This window comes from Daldinia vernicosa (genome assembly GCF_022497035.1).
Source record: "Daldinia vernicosa strain CBS 139.73 unplaced genomic scaffold F5Y00scaffold_32, whole genome shotgun sequence".
In the NCBI taxonomy this organism is placed as follows: Eukaryota; Fungi; Ascomycota; class Sordariomycetes; order Xylariales; family Hypoxylaceae; genus Daldinia; species Daldinia vernicosa.
Genome location: NW_025953948.1, coordinates 169,699 through 184,922, shown reverse-complemented (window position 1 = coordinate 184,922; position 15,224 = coordinate 169,699). Strand labels below are relative to the sequence as shown.

At 44.0% G+C, this 15,224-nt stretch overlaps 2 protein-coding genes across 2 annotated transcripts; both read right to left on the bottom strand.

Annotated features, from left to right (window-relative positions):
- Positions 1-884: 884 nt before the first annotated feature.
- On the bottom strand, positions 885-3,310 carry F5Y00DRAFT_270993 (uncharacterized protein; the record flags this gene model as incomplete). The annotated part of the gene is made up of 3 exons (XM_048012706.1): positions 2,678-3,310; positions 2,414-2,627; positions 885-2,255 (listed from the first exon to the last, which is right to left on the bottom strand). The coding sequence occupies exons 1-3, from the start codon at positions 2,860-2,862 to the stop codon at positions 885-887; spliced, it is 1,770 nt and encodes a 589-aa protein (XP_047863572.1). The 5' UTR covers positions 2,863-3,310.
- A 2,907-nt stretch (positions 3,311-6,217) lies between these two features.
- Positions 6,218-7,551, bottom strand: F5Y00DRAFT_270992 (glycoside hydrolase family 43 protein; the record flags this gene model as incomplete). The annotated part of the gene is made up of 3 exons (XM_048012705.1): positions 6,218-6,849; positions 7,003-7,122; positions 7,308-7,551. 3 exons carry the CDS (start codon positions 7,549-7,551, stop codon positions 6,218-6,220), a joined length of 996 nt encoding a protein of 331 aa, XP_047863571.1.
- Positions 7,552-15,224: the final 7,673 nt, after the last annotated feature.

The following is a 15,224-nucleotide window of genomic DNA, read 5'->3' as shown; positions in this document are numbered from 1 at the left end:
AAGTAGTTCAGTTAGCGGTGTTCAAGTCTTGGTGTAACTGGCTTGCCTGAAACACCCCTGAAAATGTGGAATTGAAGCCTGCCGCACCTATACATCGGACGGGAAGGTAGATCGGCAACAAGACGAGATTTCGGTAGCGTTAACGGAAAATGAAGCCTAAGATCACGGGAAACTATACTAATGTGGAATGTATCTAGTGACTGAAACATCCAGTAACTGAAGCATTTAGTGACTAAAGCATTTAGTGACTGAAATATCTAGTAACTGAAAAATCTAGTAACTGAAAAATCTAGTGACTGAAGTATCTAGTAACTGAAACATCTAGTGACTGAAACATCTAGTGACTGAAGCGTTTAGTGACTGGAGCGTTTAGTGACTGAAGCATCTAGTGACTAAAGCATCTAGTGAATGAAATATCTAGTGATTAAAGCATTTAGTGACTAAAACATCTAGGTAGTGACTGAAGTATCTAATGATTGAAGCATTTAGTGATTGAAGTATCTAGTGACCAAAGCATCTAGTAGAATTACGAGATTCAGGACGAACTCCTTGTTGGCGTATTCCTCGTATTGGCAGGTGAAAATCTAACGAATCAATAGTCACAACGTCTCTTATCATCTTGAGACTTCAATTAGCTGGTCAAAAGTATAGTTTCAAGGAACTTCGTAGCGATTATCTATCACGCATCTAGGGAGGACACCGTCGTAGCAGATCGCGAATAGCCATATGACTAGTAGACGAAAGGGGGGAATTGTTACTTGTAAAGCGGCTCTCGTGATGTAAACTGAGTGGTAGTCATCATTCATGAATCGTTAATATTGCCCATGTAAATCGGGCTTGTAACTCAAATTACCTAAGTACAGAGGGTAGAAAGCGTCCCATTGTTAAAAGTATTCCTGGCCCGATTCGTCATATAGAACTCTCTTCCTCCTATGGTCTTCTGACTCGGAACTATCAGATTCCTTGCGCCTTTTCCTACAATCATCTTGGGACCTGTGATGTTTACGGACATGGACGCCTCGATTGTCTGGTCGACTGTAGACTCTTTCGCAGTACTCGCACTTGTAACTAGGGCTCCCGTGGGTAGACATGTGCTTATTGAGATACGCTCTAGCATTTTCTTTCTTGCCCGTAGGCCTATAGTCGCAATGGGGACACTGATGGCTTTCATTTGACAAGTCTGACAATGCCGAACTTGGCGATTGTTCGGTGCTTGAAGACGGAATTGCTGAGTCTGGGGAGAAAAGACTGTCAGAGAGCGTGACATTGAGGAGGGCATCTCTTCTCCCAATGCCAGTGGATACGTCAATGTTCGAAAATGATGGAATACCCGTCGAGGACATAGGTGGTGGCATATTCCCGAGGGCTGATGAATCTACAATATTCATAGCTTCTGGATTGCTAGCATTGTGACACACTACACCCCCCCAAAGTGGAGGGTTCAGAGCGGGTTCCAAATGATTTGTCTGGATAGTTAGGGAATAGCCTCGTGATTCGCGAAATCCTCTTTGATCGCGAGGTATCGGAGGCATGGACAGATGGCTGGGTGGAGCGTTGTATAATTGTGTTAAGGAGGACGGCTGCCAGGTATTGTAGGCTTGGTTCATATGATTACCGGTGTTGGGTATTGCTTCTGTGTTGAGAGCTCTCTCTCGAAATTCAATGAACTGACTATCTGCTGGTAGACATTGATGTTCGGAGTCATTTCTGGAAGCTGACAATGAAGACTCAGCAGAGGTTGTTGGCGACACATCGGCAGAACGGGTCATAGATGGGCTAACAGAAGATAGCTCAATGAGCGGATTGGGAGAAGAAGAAGAACAGTTCGAAACAATGCAGGAGTAATCAGAAACCTCGCCGTGATTAAAATGATCTAACGCCGCATCCCTATGGTCCAAAGGTAAAGATGCTGCTTGTAGTTCAACCAGTGGTGTATCCGCCATGAGTTCTCCTCTTACTTGCGTATCATTCATCTCTAGTGGTATCCGGATTTCGTCAGGGTCGAAAATGGGACTAGTCGAGCATCGACTGCCACCTACTCCGGGCCATTGGGACGGATCTTCTTTATGCGCTACTGTCTGACCACATTCTTTACAATGTCTAAAGGGAATCCTCGAGATTGACCGAGGACTGACGATACCCTTGACTGTATCTACCGTAGCCTTGAATGTATTTTGGAGTCTTTGTCTCATGTTTGGCCGATCCCACGAGCACTTCTTGTTGGAGGTTGTTTGGAATTTTTCGGCGTCGTTGCACTTGTGTGATAACAGTTAGCACTTTATTCTCTCTGACATCAAGGGTGTTTGGTTATATTTCGCGAGGATCGACTCATTTAATTAACTTGAACGAAATACCCGGAGACAGGAAATGTACGAAAAAAGGGGGGGCAACATGAACCCACACTGTAACATACTGTTGGACATCGATAAATCCCTTGCGAGAAGTATTTACAATCCTTTAGGTGCAGTAACATATATCTGGCGTCGGTGAAACTGCGTTGCGGGCAATTTTCCATGAGACAGCGGCAATTTTTAAACGACGTGGGGTCGTTTTCGAGGAGATAGAACTCGACAGCCCTGCTATAAAAACGACTCTTATAGCATTTTTCTATTACGCCCTTTTGCAGTCTAAGAGAACAGGTTAGGTTTATAACTCCACAGGACTAGATAGTACTGACAAGCAAGGTCTGTTTATGCTTTTAGGACTGGACGGTTCCTCCAAGAGAGTAGGCGACCGCTCGTCGCTATATGCTTCATGGTGCTTATAGACCCCCGGTGCCGACATGATACTAGCAAAATCACTGCCCATTGATACGGGCATTTCGTGGATATCGTTAGAGTAAGTGTGGTGGGATGAATTCATGTTGGCAGGCAATTCCAATGATCGTTATTATTGTCCGTACCAAAAGGAATAGTGCGCTCGCTCTACTTCATCCAAGAAGGGCCTCCGACTAATATAACCATGGCCCTGTTACCAAGTATTTTATACAAGTACGCGAGCGAGCGGCTCCATTTCGACCAATTCACCACCCCTCCTTTCTCTTGAAGGGACATCAGTGGATACGGAAGGGACCTGGTAGTCGGGATGTCCACATAGGTGTAGGCGAACCAGCGGGGTTTGGCACATCAACGGACGTGCATGCATATTCCCTTCTCCCATTTCCCTTATACACACTAGTTGCCCTATTATTGAGGATCGAAAGCTCGGAAACTGGCTTCAGGGAACTGTTGCCGCATCATCGCTTATGCCACGTCTTCCTCGTCCCTTTAGTAACACTCAACCCAGAAGTTGAGTGGAATGTCAACATGCATTAATCGCAGCAGCGATTGTGACGAACGAGCAAAGCGGATTAAAGGCAGCCACTTCTCTTGAAGGGGTGTGGGTGAAGGACTGACGGTGGTTGCCTACCTTCATTGCGACCCATTTCTGGCGACGGTACCCCCGGTGAACAAGGACAAGGCTAGATTCGTAGGGATCATGCAATACCCTTCAACAAAGTCAATACCTAAGGTGTATAACGTGACAGGAGCCAATTGGATAATTTCGGTCAGAAGCTTGGGATTGAAATGAAAGGCGTCCTTGCAAACCATTTGCCTTGTCGGGATCCGTGTCTACCCCGTGGTGTTGATGACGAATAGCCTAGCTGTGGATGTCAGCAAGGATTCAATTCTACGGGACGGGAAAAGAAGCGGAAAACAACCATTGGAAAGGTATGTCTTATAAAGGCCAAGATGAGAGAGCCGTAAAACTTAAAACCAACAATGCTAAGTGTGGGAATATGGAACAAGATATATACTACTAGAATTCCATTGCCCACGCGATCAAAACTAGTTAGGACTTTGGGGGCTTGGGGCTATGATACTGAGAATTTGCTATATATAGGTAAACTGTAAGCATTTGACCTACATTCGGATTTTCAGGTAGCGATTGTATGGTACAGATGGAAGCACGTAGGTAGTATTTGGGTTCGTACGGTGATAGATTGGCAGTGGGGGCAGTTGTTATACCAGTGCTGCGCCCTCAGCAATAGCAGAGCCTTGCCATCTTGATCCGATACTATCGGCTCCGTATACTATCAAACTGCTCGGGGGGACTGGAAACGGAAGCGATATGTAGGCCAATAGCTAGCACTTCTAATCTTAGTCCCTAGTGTCTTAGAAAGATCTAATAACTGGGTGTCTTTGGGGATCTTGTTCATGCACCGGAACATCTTCAATACTAGATGAGGGGGTGATATCCACTAAGTATCTGTAAATCTAAACGTAGGTGGCGCTCAATAGGGGGTTTAGATCGCGGCTCAGCTCGTTATCCAGGTCGCGCCCCCTCTTTCGTCACACCAATCACAACATATCGGAATTTCTTGGCCATGTAGTATTTTCGTGGTATCTACTTCCCATAGGTCCGTCTCTTCTGCAACTAGGTAACATTGATCACACCGAACATGTACCAATGTACTTCGTGTAAGGCTCTCAAGGATAGACACCGTAAACACGAATAAAAATTGTAAGCGACATGTGTCTCTCCAAGTCTATTGGGAAGAGTCTTCGACTATAGTACTACTGTTTAATAATGGCTTTCAAATCTTACTGTTTCCATGCCTCTAACTAATACACTAGAAGATACACTAACTACTGTGTTCGTTGATAAGGCTTAAGTTAAATCTGAAAAGACAATGGATCCCTATAGGAAAGCCGGAGTCTATCTTGGGCTTGGTTTGCCCGGATTCTAGAGCAAGTCACCTACTCGTTATACTACTAGTAGCACTCATATTGAAGTTTGACTTAGTTTTCGTCTATTCTACCCATAGGGCCAGGCCTAGTCCTATTCTATGAGAATGTTTCTCCAAATGTCTATTCTGCCAGCCTATGAAACCTCTAGACTATCAATATATCTAAGACAGAGGACTTCTAGTTATATTGAAGGCCTGGTCTTAGCTATCTCGTTAGGGTTATAGCTCTTCGTGTTATAATAGAGTCGTGGTCTTACTCATTGTTCGTATCCTCACAGTTTCATAGCATCCTAAGATGGGCTCGAGTTATAAAAGCTATAGCTAGAATATTTATATTCATCTAGGCTGATACCTCTCTAGGATAAATATTGAATATTTATCTGTATTTAAAGTGTATTAAGGAGGCCTTCTAACCCTATATTGTGTCGTCGTGCGTAAGCGTACTACGGTAAGTACTCCACTTATATCAACAAATCGAGACGTTAAAGGACTCGAAATATGCTATTTTAGGAATGGTCTTGAGAGGAGTTGATGGATAATACTGGGCCCGTCCCCATGACAGTTGCCTATTACTGTAGGTACCTGTATATGTTCAACGAGATTTGATATCTTGGATGATACGAAATGCTGTCTAATTTCCTCGTTCAAAGTGTTTGACTTAATATATTAGGCAGTGTTACGGTAACCCTTAAGTACTCACGAAAGACTAATCCCTTGCGTTTGTTTCTATCTACTGACTACTAGTTAGTAGTTTTTTTTGGCTACCTAATTATACATGTCTTCTGGAAATACTCATAATATCTACGTGGCATTTTGTCAGTCCCGGAAATGGTGTTTAAGTCTAATATAATAAGATTACCTACTTATTTTGAGAGTTAATTTTGGCTATAGAATAGGCCCTCATATGACAAGTTTCGTTGCAAACTTACTAAGTATTGCATCATACTTCTAGTAGGTTGATAGGTAGCCTAGGCCATGGCGATATTAGCTTATACGTATATAATAGATTTGATGTGGTTCGTAAGCGGTTAAACGATATGATTTGGCTCCAAAGCACCTATGATTTTGTCTTCTATACTTGCCTCAATGCTAATATATGATTTATCATTAAGCTTCATTCTCATATCGAAATATGCATCATACTTAGCTAGTAAATGAAGACTTCTTGGCCTCAGGCCTTCTGTTTGTCCAGTTAGGTTCTTAAAAGTCACTTGTGTCATCAGAAGAAAATTAAGACGAGGAAATAGATTTCTTGTTTCACGAAACGTCCCGCAGTCTGCTCACCAGAGACCATAAGTACCTAGGTTACCTAGGTATACATACGAGGAATTAGATTCGTCAACTATGTCTCAGTATAGACCCTCTCAGCCCTTACTATTCTAAAATAGATGCCTTACCAGACCACCACCGTTAAACAACAAAGACTCATCCTGTAGCAGAAACGGAGCGTACCTGCTGAATGCCATGTCATATAATAGCCGTCAATGACTAACGAGGCTCGGCAGAATTATAGTTGAGAGCAACGGGCGTACCGAAGTTCGGCGATCCGTCTGAATCGCTGCCCAGGACTTGAACCATGGTGTAACGGCTATCATCGCAAGCTCCGTTGCTATTAGAGGTGGCATGGTAAACGTTCCAAGTTTGCGATCCGTCGGGGCTGCGGAAGAAGCTATTGTGACCGGTGCCGTAGTGGCCATTGACACCGCCTTTGAAAACGCAGCCGGAGGACTTTTTCCAAGCAGCAGCAGAGGCCGGATCTGTTTTGCCGTCCCACTCGAGTGTCGCGAGGCAGTAGTCGGGCGTCCAGCAATAGTTGGCTGAGTATACAATATATGTCTTCCCCGTTTCTTGGATGTACAGGGCAGCGGGGCCCTCGTTTACAGGTGTTCCGCTGCGTTCCCACGACTCAGTCGGTTGCGAGATGACCGAGATGCTGCCCTTTAGTGACACATTATCATCCCCTAACTTCTGCATACATAGTGACTGGTATTGTACTCCGTGGAAGCACGAGGAAGCCAGGTAGTTACCCCATTCATTGAATCGTACAACGGTTCCATCAATAGACCATTCATTAGTGAGCTTCCCGGCGTAAGTGAAATCATCCCATGGTGTAGGACCGCCTGCTGAGGAGTTAGTGGTAACACATATCATTTCATCGGCGTATAGGAGACTTAGAGTTTCAAAACGAGAAGTCACCTTATCATATTTCCCTTCAATGCGTTTGGCATGCCCGAGGTTTAAGAGAAACGCGGAGTAATAGAAGAGATGCTCACCCTTTAGAACGTGCAGGTTCTGTCCGTCGAGGTTTTCCTCATTGCCCGCCGTGAAATAAACATACCACACTCCGTTGAGATAGTGAGTCTCAGGCGCCCAGACGTTACAGCAGCGGCTCGCTTCCTAATGTATGAAAAGATTTCATATCAGCATTGCAATCCTACAATTCCAGAATCTCTACCGTGTTCGAGTGAGTCGAAATGATAAAGTTATCACACTTACTACTGAGCGTTAGCCACCGTATTTCGAAACCATTATATAAAGGAGGTTCGAAAATAACAACACGGGATGTTTTCATACGTACCGGTCGAGCTGTAGATGACCTTCGGCGTGGCTGTCTTGAGACCATCAATTGTCGTAGCCCGCGAGATCTGCACGTTCGTCCACGACGTAGACAAGAAGTAGTAGTATCCACCTGAATATGAGATTTGAGGATCACTGCCTCCAGGCCGGCGGATCGGGTTGGTAAAAGCTGTGGCCGGGCTGATCAAGAGACAAGATACAACGCCGAGCAGGGCCGTGATGAGTCTTCCTCTGGCGAAGAACATGATGATCTACTATAAATCTCGGGCCTTTTCAACTGGGTAGTATATGATTTGCATCAAGGCTTAGATTAGCCGACTTGATAAAATCTATACCTACTCGTCATTTTGGAAGAGCTTAGCATTCTTATATAACTCTATTTATTTAAGTCGTCCCCTATATTGCGTATCTAACCATACTTCTTCCCCTTGAGTGCATCGCATTTCCATTGCTAATGATACTATCAAGAGGGGTGGTGGCCATTCCATTGGAGCGCATATAATTCATTCGATCCTACCATCAGACCCATAGTATACAGGGAACATTGCTTAAAAAGGTTTGACTTCCTGTTTTGAACACAGGTGAGATGTCTCCGCTTCTCCAACTTGCTAAAGACATCCAAAACGTATACATATACGGAACCATACCGATTTGGTTAAATAGAACGGGGAAACTGGGGAGTTCGGGTGGTTATAAGAGATGCCCTAGTAGATTTTCCACCTCTAGGCTATATTCACGAAGTGTTGCTAAGAAATTTCGCCGGGAACCGCTGCCAAGATTACCTTTTCAAACACTATTATACCAATTTTTGAATCTAGTATAGGATGCTCTATATTCGGGTACATGAACTTCAAGTTTTAAGCCTCCATGTATACCGCGTAGACTTTGCTTACAGACATTCAACTAGAACAAAAGCCAATTACCTCTGCCCACTCGAGACGACTGACGCGGGAGCCTTAGATCTTTACTGTGTGTTATTAGTATTGCGTCCAATAGAACACCGAAAGATCAACTTCATATTTATCACACCAATAGACGTCTCTAAGAGGGAGACCTACATTCTTTTACTACGTATCACTACAGAACACTAACGTTTTGACCGTGTTCCTTTGGGAACCTCATTGAGGGTTCCAATACATTGGCTGCCAAAGATACAGGATCTTAGTGAAACAAGATTACGCAGCGCAAGGCAGATATGCATCCATTCCAACTTTCGTAAATACGGAGTTGAGTACTTCCTGAAACTAGTAAGTAGTGTGCCGGCGTATGCCAATCCAGCGTACTCCGATTGGCCTCTGCCACCTGCATACCTGCTGATCGTCATCCCTGGCGAGGTCATAAATTGATTTCGTGCATAGCCTTTCTTCCCCGTTCGACGAACCTCAATATTTGGTCTGAGCGGAAAAGATATCCGATTACATGTAGCCTGACGAAAATGATATTGATAGCTGGAGATTGAGATATGCCCATAGTCCAACTCACATTATCCGTGTTGATAGAGGTCAGTTATTACTTGAACTAGCCTCAGAAACGTAATTAAAAATCAAATATTCCGTGTACATTCTAGGCACGGAAGTATTAATAGTTTTGGTGGTACTGATGCTTAGAACAGGAATAAACTTGCTAGGGGCAGACTCCGGTGTAAACGACCCGACGAGAGTCCATATGCTCGAGAGTTGATTAGTAAATACCTAATCTATCTGCAAGTACCTCTGTTGAAGTTAAACAACTGGAGGTTCCCGAGTTCCGAAGTCCCCGGATGAAACTGGCCATCCATCAATATAGTGCTTGAGAGACGAGTCGCCTCGGCTTTCCGTTATTAGCTAGGCCTCTTTTATGATCGGCCTTCTGTCGCGTCTTTTGGCGCCTTTGACGTTGTGCTTAAACTATGGGTAGATCGGGATGGTAGCCGTGAATCTAGTATCTTCCTAGTTAGATGTCCTACCTGATTCGCAATCCGAGACACTCATTTTCGACCTAAATGTCTCCAGTGGCGCTCTTGCAGACTCGTTAATACGAAGGATACCGACCTGCATCTAGTGACATTAAGCGTTCACTTCTGGGCATTGGTGATCGTCTACCTATGATTCATTAGGTAGCTAAAGGAACCTTTAAGGTGGCCGTAGTTGGGTCTTGTGATCTCCATTACTGGCATATCGTATTCGCTCTTCTGGTACCAACGTTAAGGATGTCTGGGCAAGGCCGCCACGAAACACTCAGGAGGTGATTTAAGGGGGTAAGCGGAGCATAAGCGCTTGTCACGAGGACTTCTTTTTTTGAATTACTGCAGGGCCCAGTGTTGTTACTCTTCACTCGGTGGACAACAGTGCGATATTACTCTCTAGGTCCAGCGGAAGCGGTCAAAATGATGACACATGGTCTTACTTTGGGACATGACATTTTACTCCAAAAGTCAGTGTTAGAGGTCATAGACGAGCTACTCTATTACACAGTGACTTTATCCTATCGCCGTAAGGCGTGAGCATCAGAAGTTGGTGGTATTAAATATACCCAAGATAATCAAATGGCTCCAGATACCGGAGAAAGGTTCAATATACTATAATGATAGATAAATAATATCTCGCCGTAGCTTCTAGTTGTGGGAAAGTATCTAGGCAATATGAAGCGAGCTTAGAGAGCTATCTTTAGCTGACGGCTAGCTAAAAGAAAAGGGACACGGCAACATCAAGTGGCGCGCTCCATACGCCACATCATGAGCCATAGCAGTTAACGACAACCCATTTTGATACGTAAGCCTTACATTAATTATATATCATGTCCGCTAGTTAGCCAAGTAAGTGTACGAAGTTTGGTATCCGTTTATGTTTATGAGGAGCTTTGTTACATGATATCTGTGTTGCAATGAGACGATCATTGGTAACTAACGTTAGATCAGCGGAATATATGACGATTGTATTAAGTAGGTAGCTAAGTTATACTTATATATATTGCCTTGTTGATGATACTATGGATCATTTACTGCCTCCCTGTACCGAGTACCGAGACTCAGGATTCTCCATAAGATTCGTACAGCAAAGACAGGAGTAATTTGGGTCACTCTTAGTCCTCGTGACTAAAGCACATTATAAGTTTACTAAAGATACAACGTATATATTAGACATATATTATAAGTGGTTTAGATTAAGAGGCCATGTATCAGTTTAAGCATCATCGAAGTCAATATATGCTTACATAGGAGGTACAGCATACCGATTTAAAAACATCAAGCCAGATTTACGTCACATATCGTGATTCATCGACAATCTATTAATACCCTCTATATATGCCTTGTTGGGGTTATACTTCGTGCTCATGGTATACAGCCAGCAGGTCAGGGGTTTGCGAATACGACAATCCCTGAAATTGACGTCCATCTATATATACAAATGGGAACGCGATGTATCTAGAAAGGACGAATAGCTATACGGGAGTTTGGTATGAGATTGATGATCAATATGCACAACAAAGATTCAGTGATAATATGCTACTATTGGTTGGCCCATCACGGCGACTAATCTGATGCTGTATAGTGGATGTATGACGTGGAGAGATGACTATTGTAAGCCTTATATCCGAAACAATGAGGGGTTAGTTGATATCCCTAACTTGGTATTTTTATGGTATTTATCTAAGATGTGATTTAAAATCGTCTCGCACGCGTAGATTTTGTTAGATACCTAGCAGTCGAGTGTAGTGTAGATAAATATATAGACGAGATGAATATGGTGGAAAGGTTGAGATATTCCGCCCCCACCAAAGAGTATCTATCGTACCCCAGGTAAAGTTAGGTCGCCAGGTAGGGACTGATAGATAAACCGTTCTAATAGACCAGACCATCAGATTACATAGTTCTCGCATATGTATTAATCGAATTATTATCCACGTTGCTGCCGAAATAGGAAGCTTTCCACCCCATCTTCACGGGTGTCTGTGGGGGTCGGTTCGTCGGTTCGCATCGATTTGAGGTGGAGACTTTAGATCTTGAACCCCTCGGAAGCTTACCGAAGCCATAAGCAGCCAAACCGTTCTGGCGGATGGGCGAATCGTCTACAATGAGGCTCAAATATTTGTCCAGGATAAGTCTGTGGCTCATGCGGTGTGCCAGCCAAATTGACCCAGAGCCGTGGATGGATACACGGATACACGACGCTTATTCTGTCCTCGGTATTAGTGAATTTAGCAGAGAGCCAAAGAATGCATATTCCCGCTTATTCAGATGGGAAACTCGAACAGGGCGGTCAGGTTTCCCTCTTCCCCTAAATGTTATGGTACCATGTACGCAATTCCCGCTTGTGTGACTATAAGTCCGGTTATTATTAGCCTATGTACTGCGGGATGATAGAAAAGTAGGCTTTGACCTGCATTCTTTTTCCGAACAAGGTTAGGAGCTGAAGGCCGGGAGTAGCTGAAAATGTCATAAAAGGATATCAGAATGTCAATCTCACCAGACCTTAAATTTGATGAAAAAATGATAGAAGGACAATACCAAAATCCAGAGTGACCGGTCTTGTCAGCTTGACGGATGTAGGTACCTAGCTATTATGAAATTACGGAAACCCTGGCTGGAGGGTAATGGTCTCTATATCTACACATATCCCGTCACCGCATACAAGTTTCATTATAATCTACTTATACCATTATGTTAACAAGTCAGGTCCCGTAGTTTCTCGTCGATTTATGTTCAGTATGATGATGCCTTAATATGACGAATAGAGACTTACGAGTCACTCCTCGGTTAATGACCCGAATTCGGAATGCGGCCGGTTCGGGGAACATAATGCGTGGCACTATTTCAAGGTAGGTAACACACAATGCTGTCAGGCTTGGCTTGGCTTAACTGCAATAACCTGTAAGCATCCTCGTGTCAGAAATACAAAGTTGCTACATAAGAGGATATTTATACCTATTCCTGCCGCATGATGTGGCTCGGAACCGCAGGTCAGTCCTCATTGTCGGAGCCGAGGCTTCGTATGCGGCCAGTTCCGGAGAGTTACTGCCAGCAAGCGCTGCCTTTTTTGACTATTGGACTTGTATAAATGAAACCGGCGTTCAGTTTTGAAGAAGCATTATGATAATATTTACGCTAATGCACCATAGGTAGCTGCCGGACTGGCCGTTGAGTCGCAACAACTTAATAGATGAATAAGCTGTAGAATAGATCGAGGTCCAGACGTGGTCGGAATGGAGAGGACGGAGTCTAGACTCTTACATAGCAGATATATCTGACCTTTTTCACCTATTTCTCGCGGAGTAGATAGTCCGTACTATTATTATAGTATGTCTATCGAAGCGACTGACTTCTACTTGTACGTCAATACTTATTGAATTAATACGGCCTAGATATCAGGATTGAAGGAAGTGAAAAAAAGGTCGCTTTAAATAAAAGTTGCGATAATAAAAATATCATTCTCAGCCTCTTTACTGGAGTAAGCGGATGCATATATGCAGATATGCAGATATCCATTTACATAACCCGACCGGATCTTTACTAAAAAGCTTCAACAGAAAACTTCAACATTTCAACGCTTTAATTGCTATGTCCTTACCTACATACAATGCCGAGAGAGATAATTAAACATTCAACTTTAGCTTATGAGTTTTAATGTCCTCAGTATCATTGCATACATGCAACCTATGCCACAGCTTTAAAGTACATCGTCCCGGGGTTATTTGTCTCATTAGTGTGGTCCCTGAAAAGAAAAGAAAAGAAAAGAAAGAAACTGCAGCAAGCATCAGATAGGATCTGGACCTATTGCGCTGCTAGATGATGGGTTACACACGACTCCTTGCCCCCCAAAAGTCAGAAGTGGATGAATCCCGTAATAAATCTATACTCTCCGCGGTTATTGACTAACAAATGGTACCTAAGGACAAAAGCTAGGTACCTCCTAACCTGATGATGCGGATGCACATCCGGCTCCGAATGAGATTCGCACGATAGGTATCCTTCAACAATCAGCTAGAAGAAATCTGTATAGGTTCTGTATAGGCTCTGTATAGGTTCGCAGGCTTACTATTTCCCTGGTTCGCGCCACCGGCTCTACCCGTGTCGGCGTGTCCTGCCATGTCATTCCAGACGCCTTGCCATGCTTCGTTAAAGAACGTTGATTATGGGGAAAGAAGAAATTACTTGTCTATCCCTTTAACAATGGTCTCGAAGCTTGAAACCCCATTCGGGCGATTGACCCTCGGCGTTCGCATCGGTTCCGACTCTTACCCACATTGGCTGATTGGCACATTGGCAGATTTAGTTGGTGGACAGGGTCACAATCCTTGGGGGTCCCGGCCAATAAGAAATCATATACTCTATTTCAGCTTTTATTTAGGAGCACCATAGGGAAGTTGGGCCCTCAACGACTATGAAAACAGTGCGACGCTCTCTAGTAACATAGTAACACGAGGGAAATCCGTCTATTATCCTTCATACCACCAGACCACATACCACGAAAGCACCAAGTTGCTAAAATTGGAATACGTAACAAGTATCACCGTGTCATCCAGATCATGCACACACAAACCTCCGAGTTCTTGTCTTGGATGATGAATATGAGCGCATGTTGTATGTGGTCTAGGATACGATACCTTAGGTAAGCCTTGTCGACGAGATCAGCTTGCGAGGTGAGCCCCGAAAGGGAGAAAAATCAAGGAATACGCTTCTTGTACTGCTCGTTTAAAATTCCCGGAATCAGGCAAGGCCTAGTCTAATCTCTTCCATCACATCATCATCTGTTCTCTTGTGCCGTGTTTAGGGGGAGGGGGCAAAATCCTAGCTTAGGACGCAGAGCCAGTGATTTATTTACCCCTCGAGACAAGAAGAAGAAAAAAGCAAAAATTGGCAGTCATCCAGAGTATCTCCTCTTGGTGTAACTGATAAAGCGCGTGTGTACCTTACTGCGGTACAACGGGTTTCCGAAGTAGGCAATATAGGGGAGATACATCCTTTAGTCCTTAGACCTTAGACGTTGGATTCTGGATTCAGCATTGCGGGGTTTTCCTCGACCGAAGGAAACCAGCACGATGGCGGGCAGCGCTGGTTCCCGCGCTCTAATGCACTGCGTCTCCTTCTGTATGTCTTTTATATATGTACGTAGATAGATACGTAAATATTATATGTATAATGCTGTATGCGTAGGTAGGTATGTTGAGTTTGATATCGCACACGGTACAGCAACTAAACTCCAACAACGGGGTGCAACCTAGTGTGCTGAGATCCAAGGAATGCCCCTGCAGAGACGGCATACGCAAGCATTTATTGGGGACCAAAATGATCGAACCTAGAAGATACCTCCGCTGATAATCAGTTGATAATTGCAGGCTCAATGGATGTACCTAGAAGATGGATTCTATCTAGTTATTGTTTTCTTTAAACTCGCAGATTTACAAACCCCGATGGTTGATGGATAAACACATAGTATAGTCTATGTGTTGCCGATGAGGCTCTTTCAGCAAGCCAATCCTACCATAGGTCAGGAATAATACATGTTATATATACGTCCCTCACTTTCGTGGGAGCATCTAGAAAAGAGGTGGTGGCTTGCATTGACACCATTTCTGATGCCACGCAGTCTGCAGTGATGCCAGCAGAGCGTCTGCATTGCCAGGTAGACTTGCAGCCGTCCGATCGATACTGGGGAAGAGCCAAGCAGATTATACACGACATGTTCTTGATTCCCCTTCCGTACGATCTGAATATGAGTTAGGTACTTATTGTCCATGGATTGACGCTTTGGTGTTAGGGGTTTTACCCCTTTAATACCCGACAATCTTCAAGAGCCCAACCATACTACGTAGCGCGCAATCCCCAAGATGAACTTGCACTGAATTCGCTAGGGCTGGCCAACCAATCAAGGGTTGATTATGGTTCGCCGCCACGATTCGATGTATCTTGATTCTTATCTACCCCAGGGAGATGGGACGA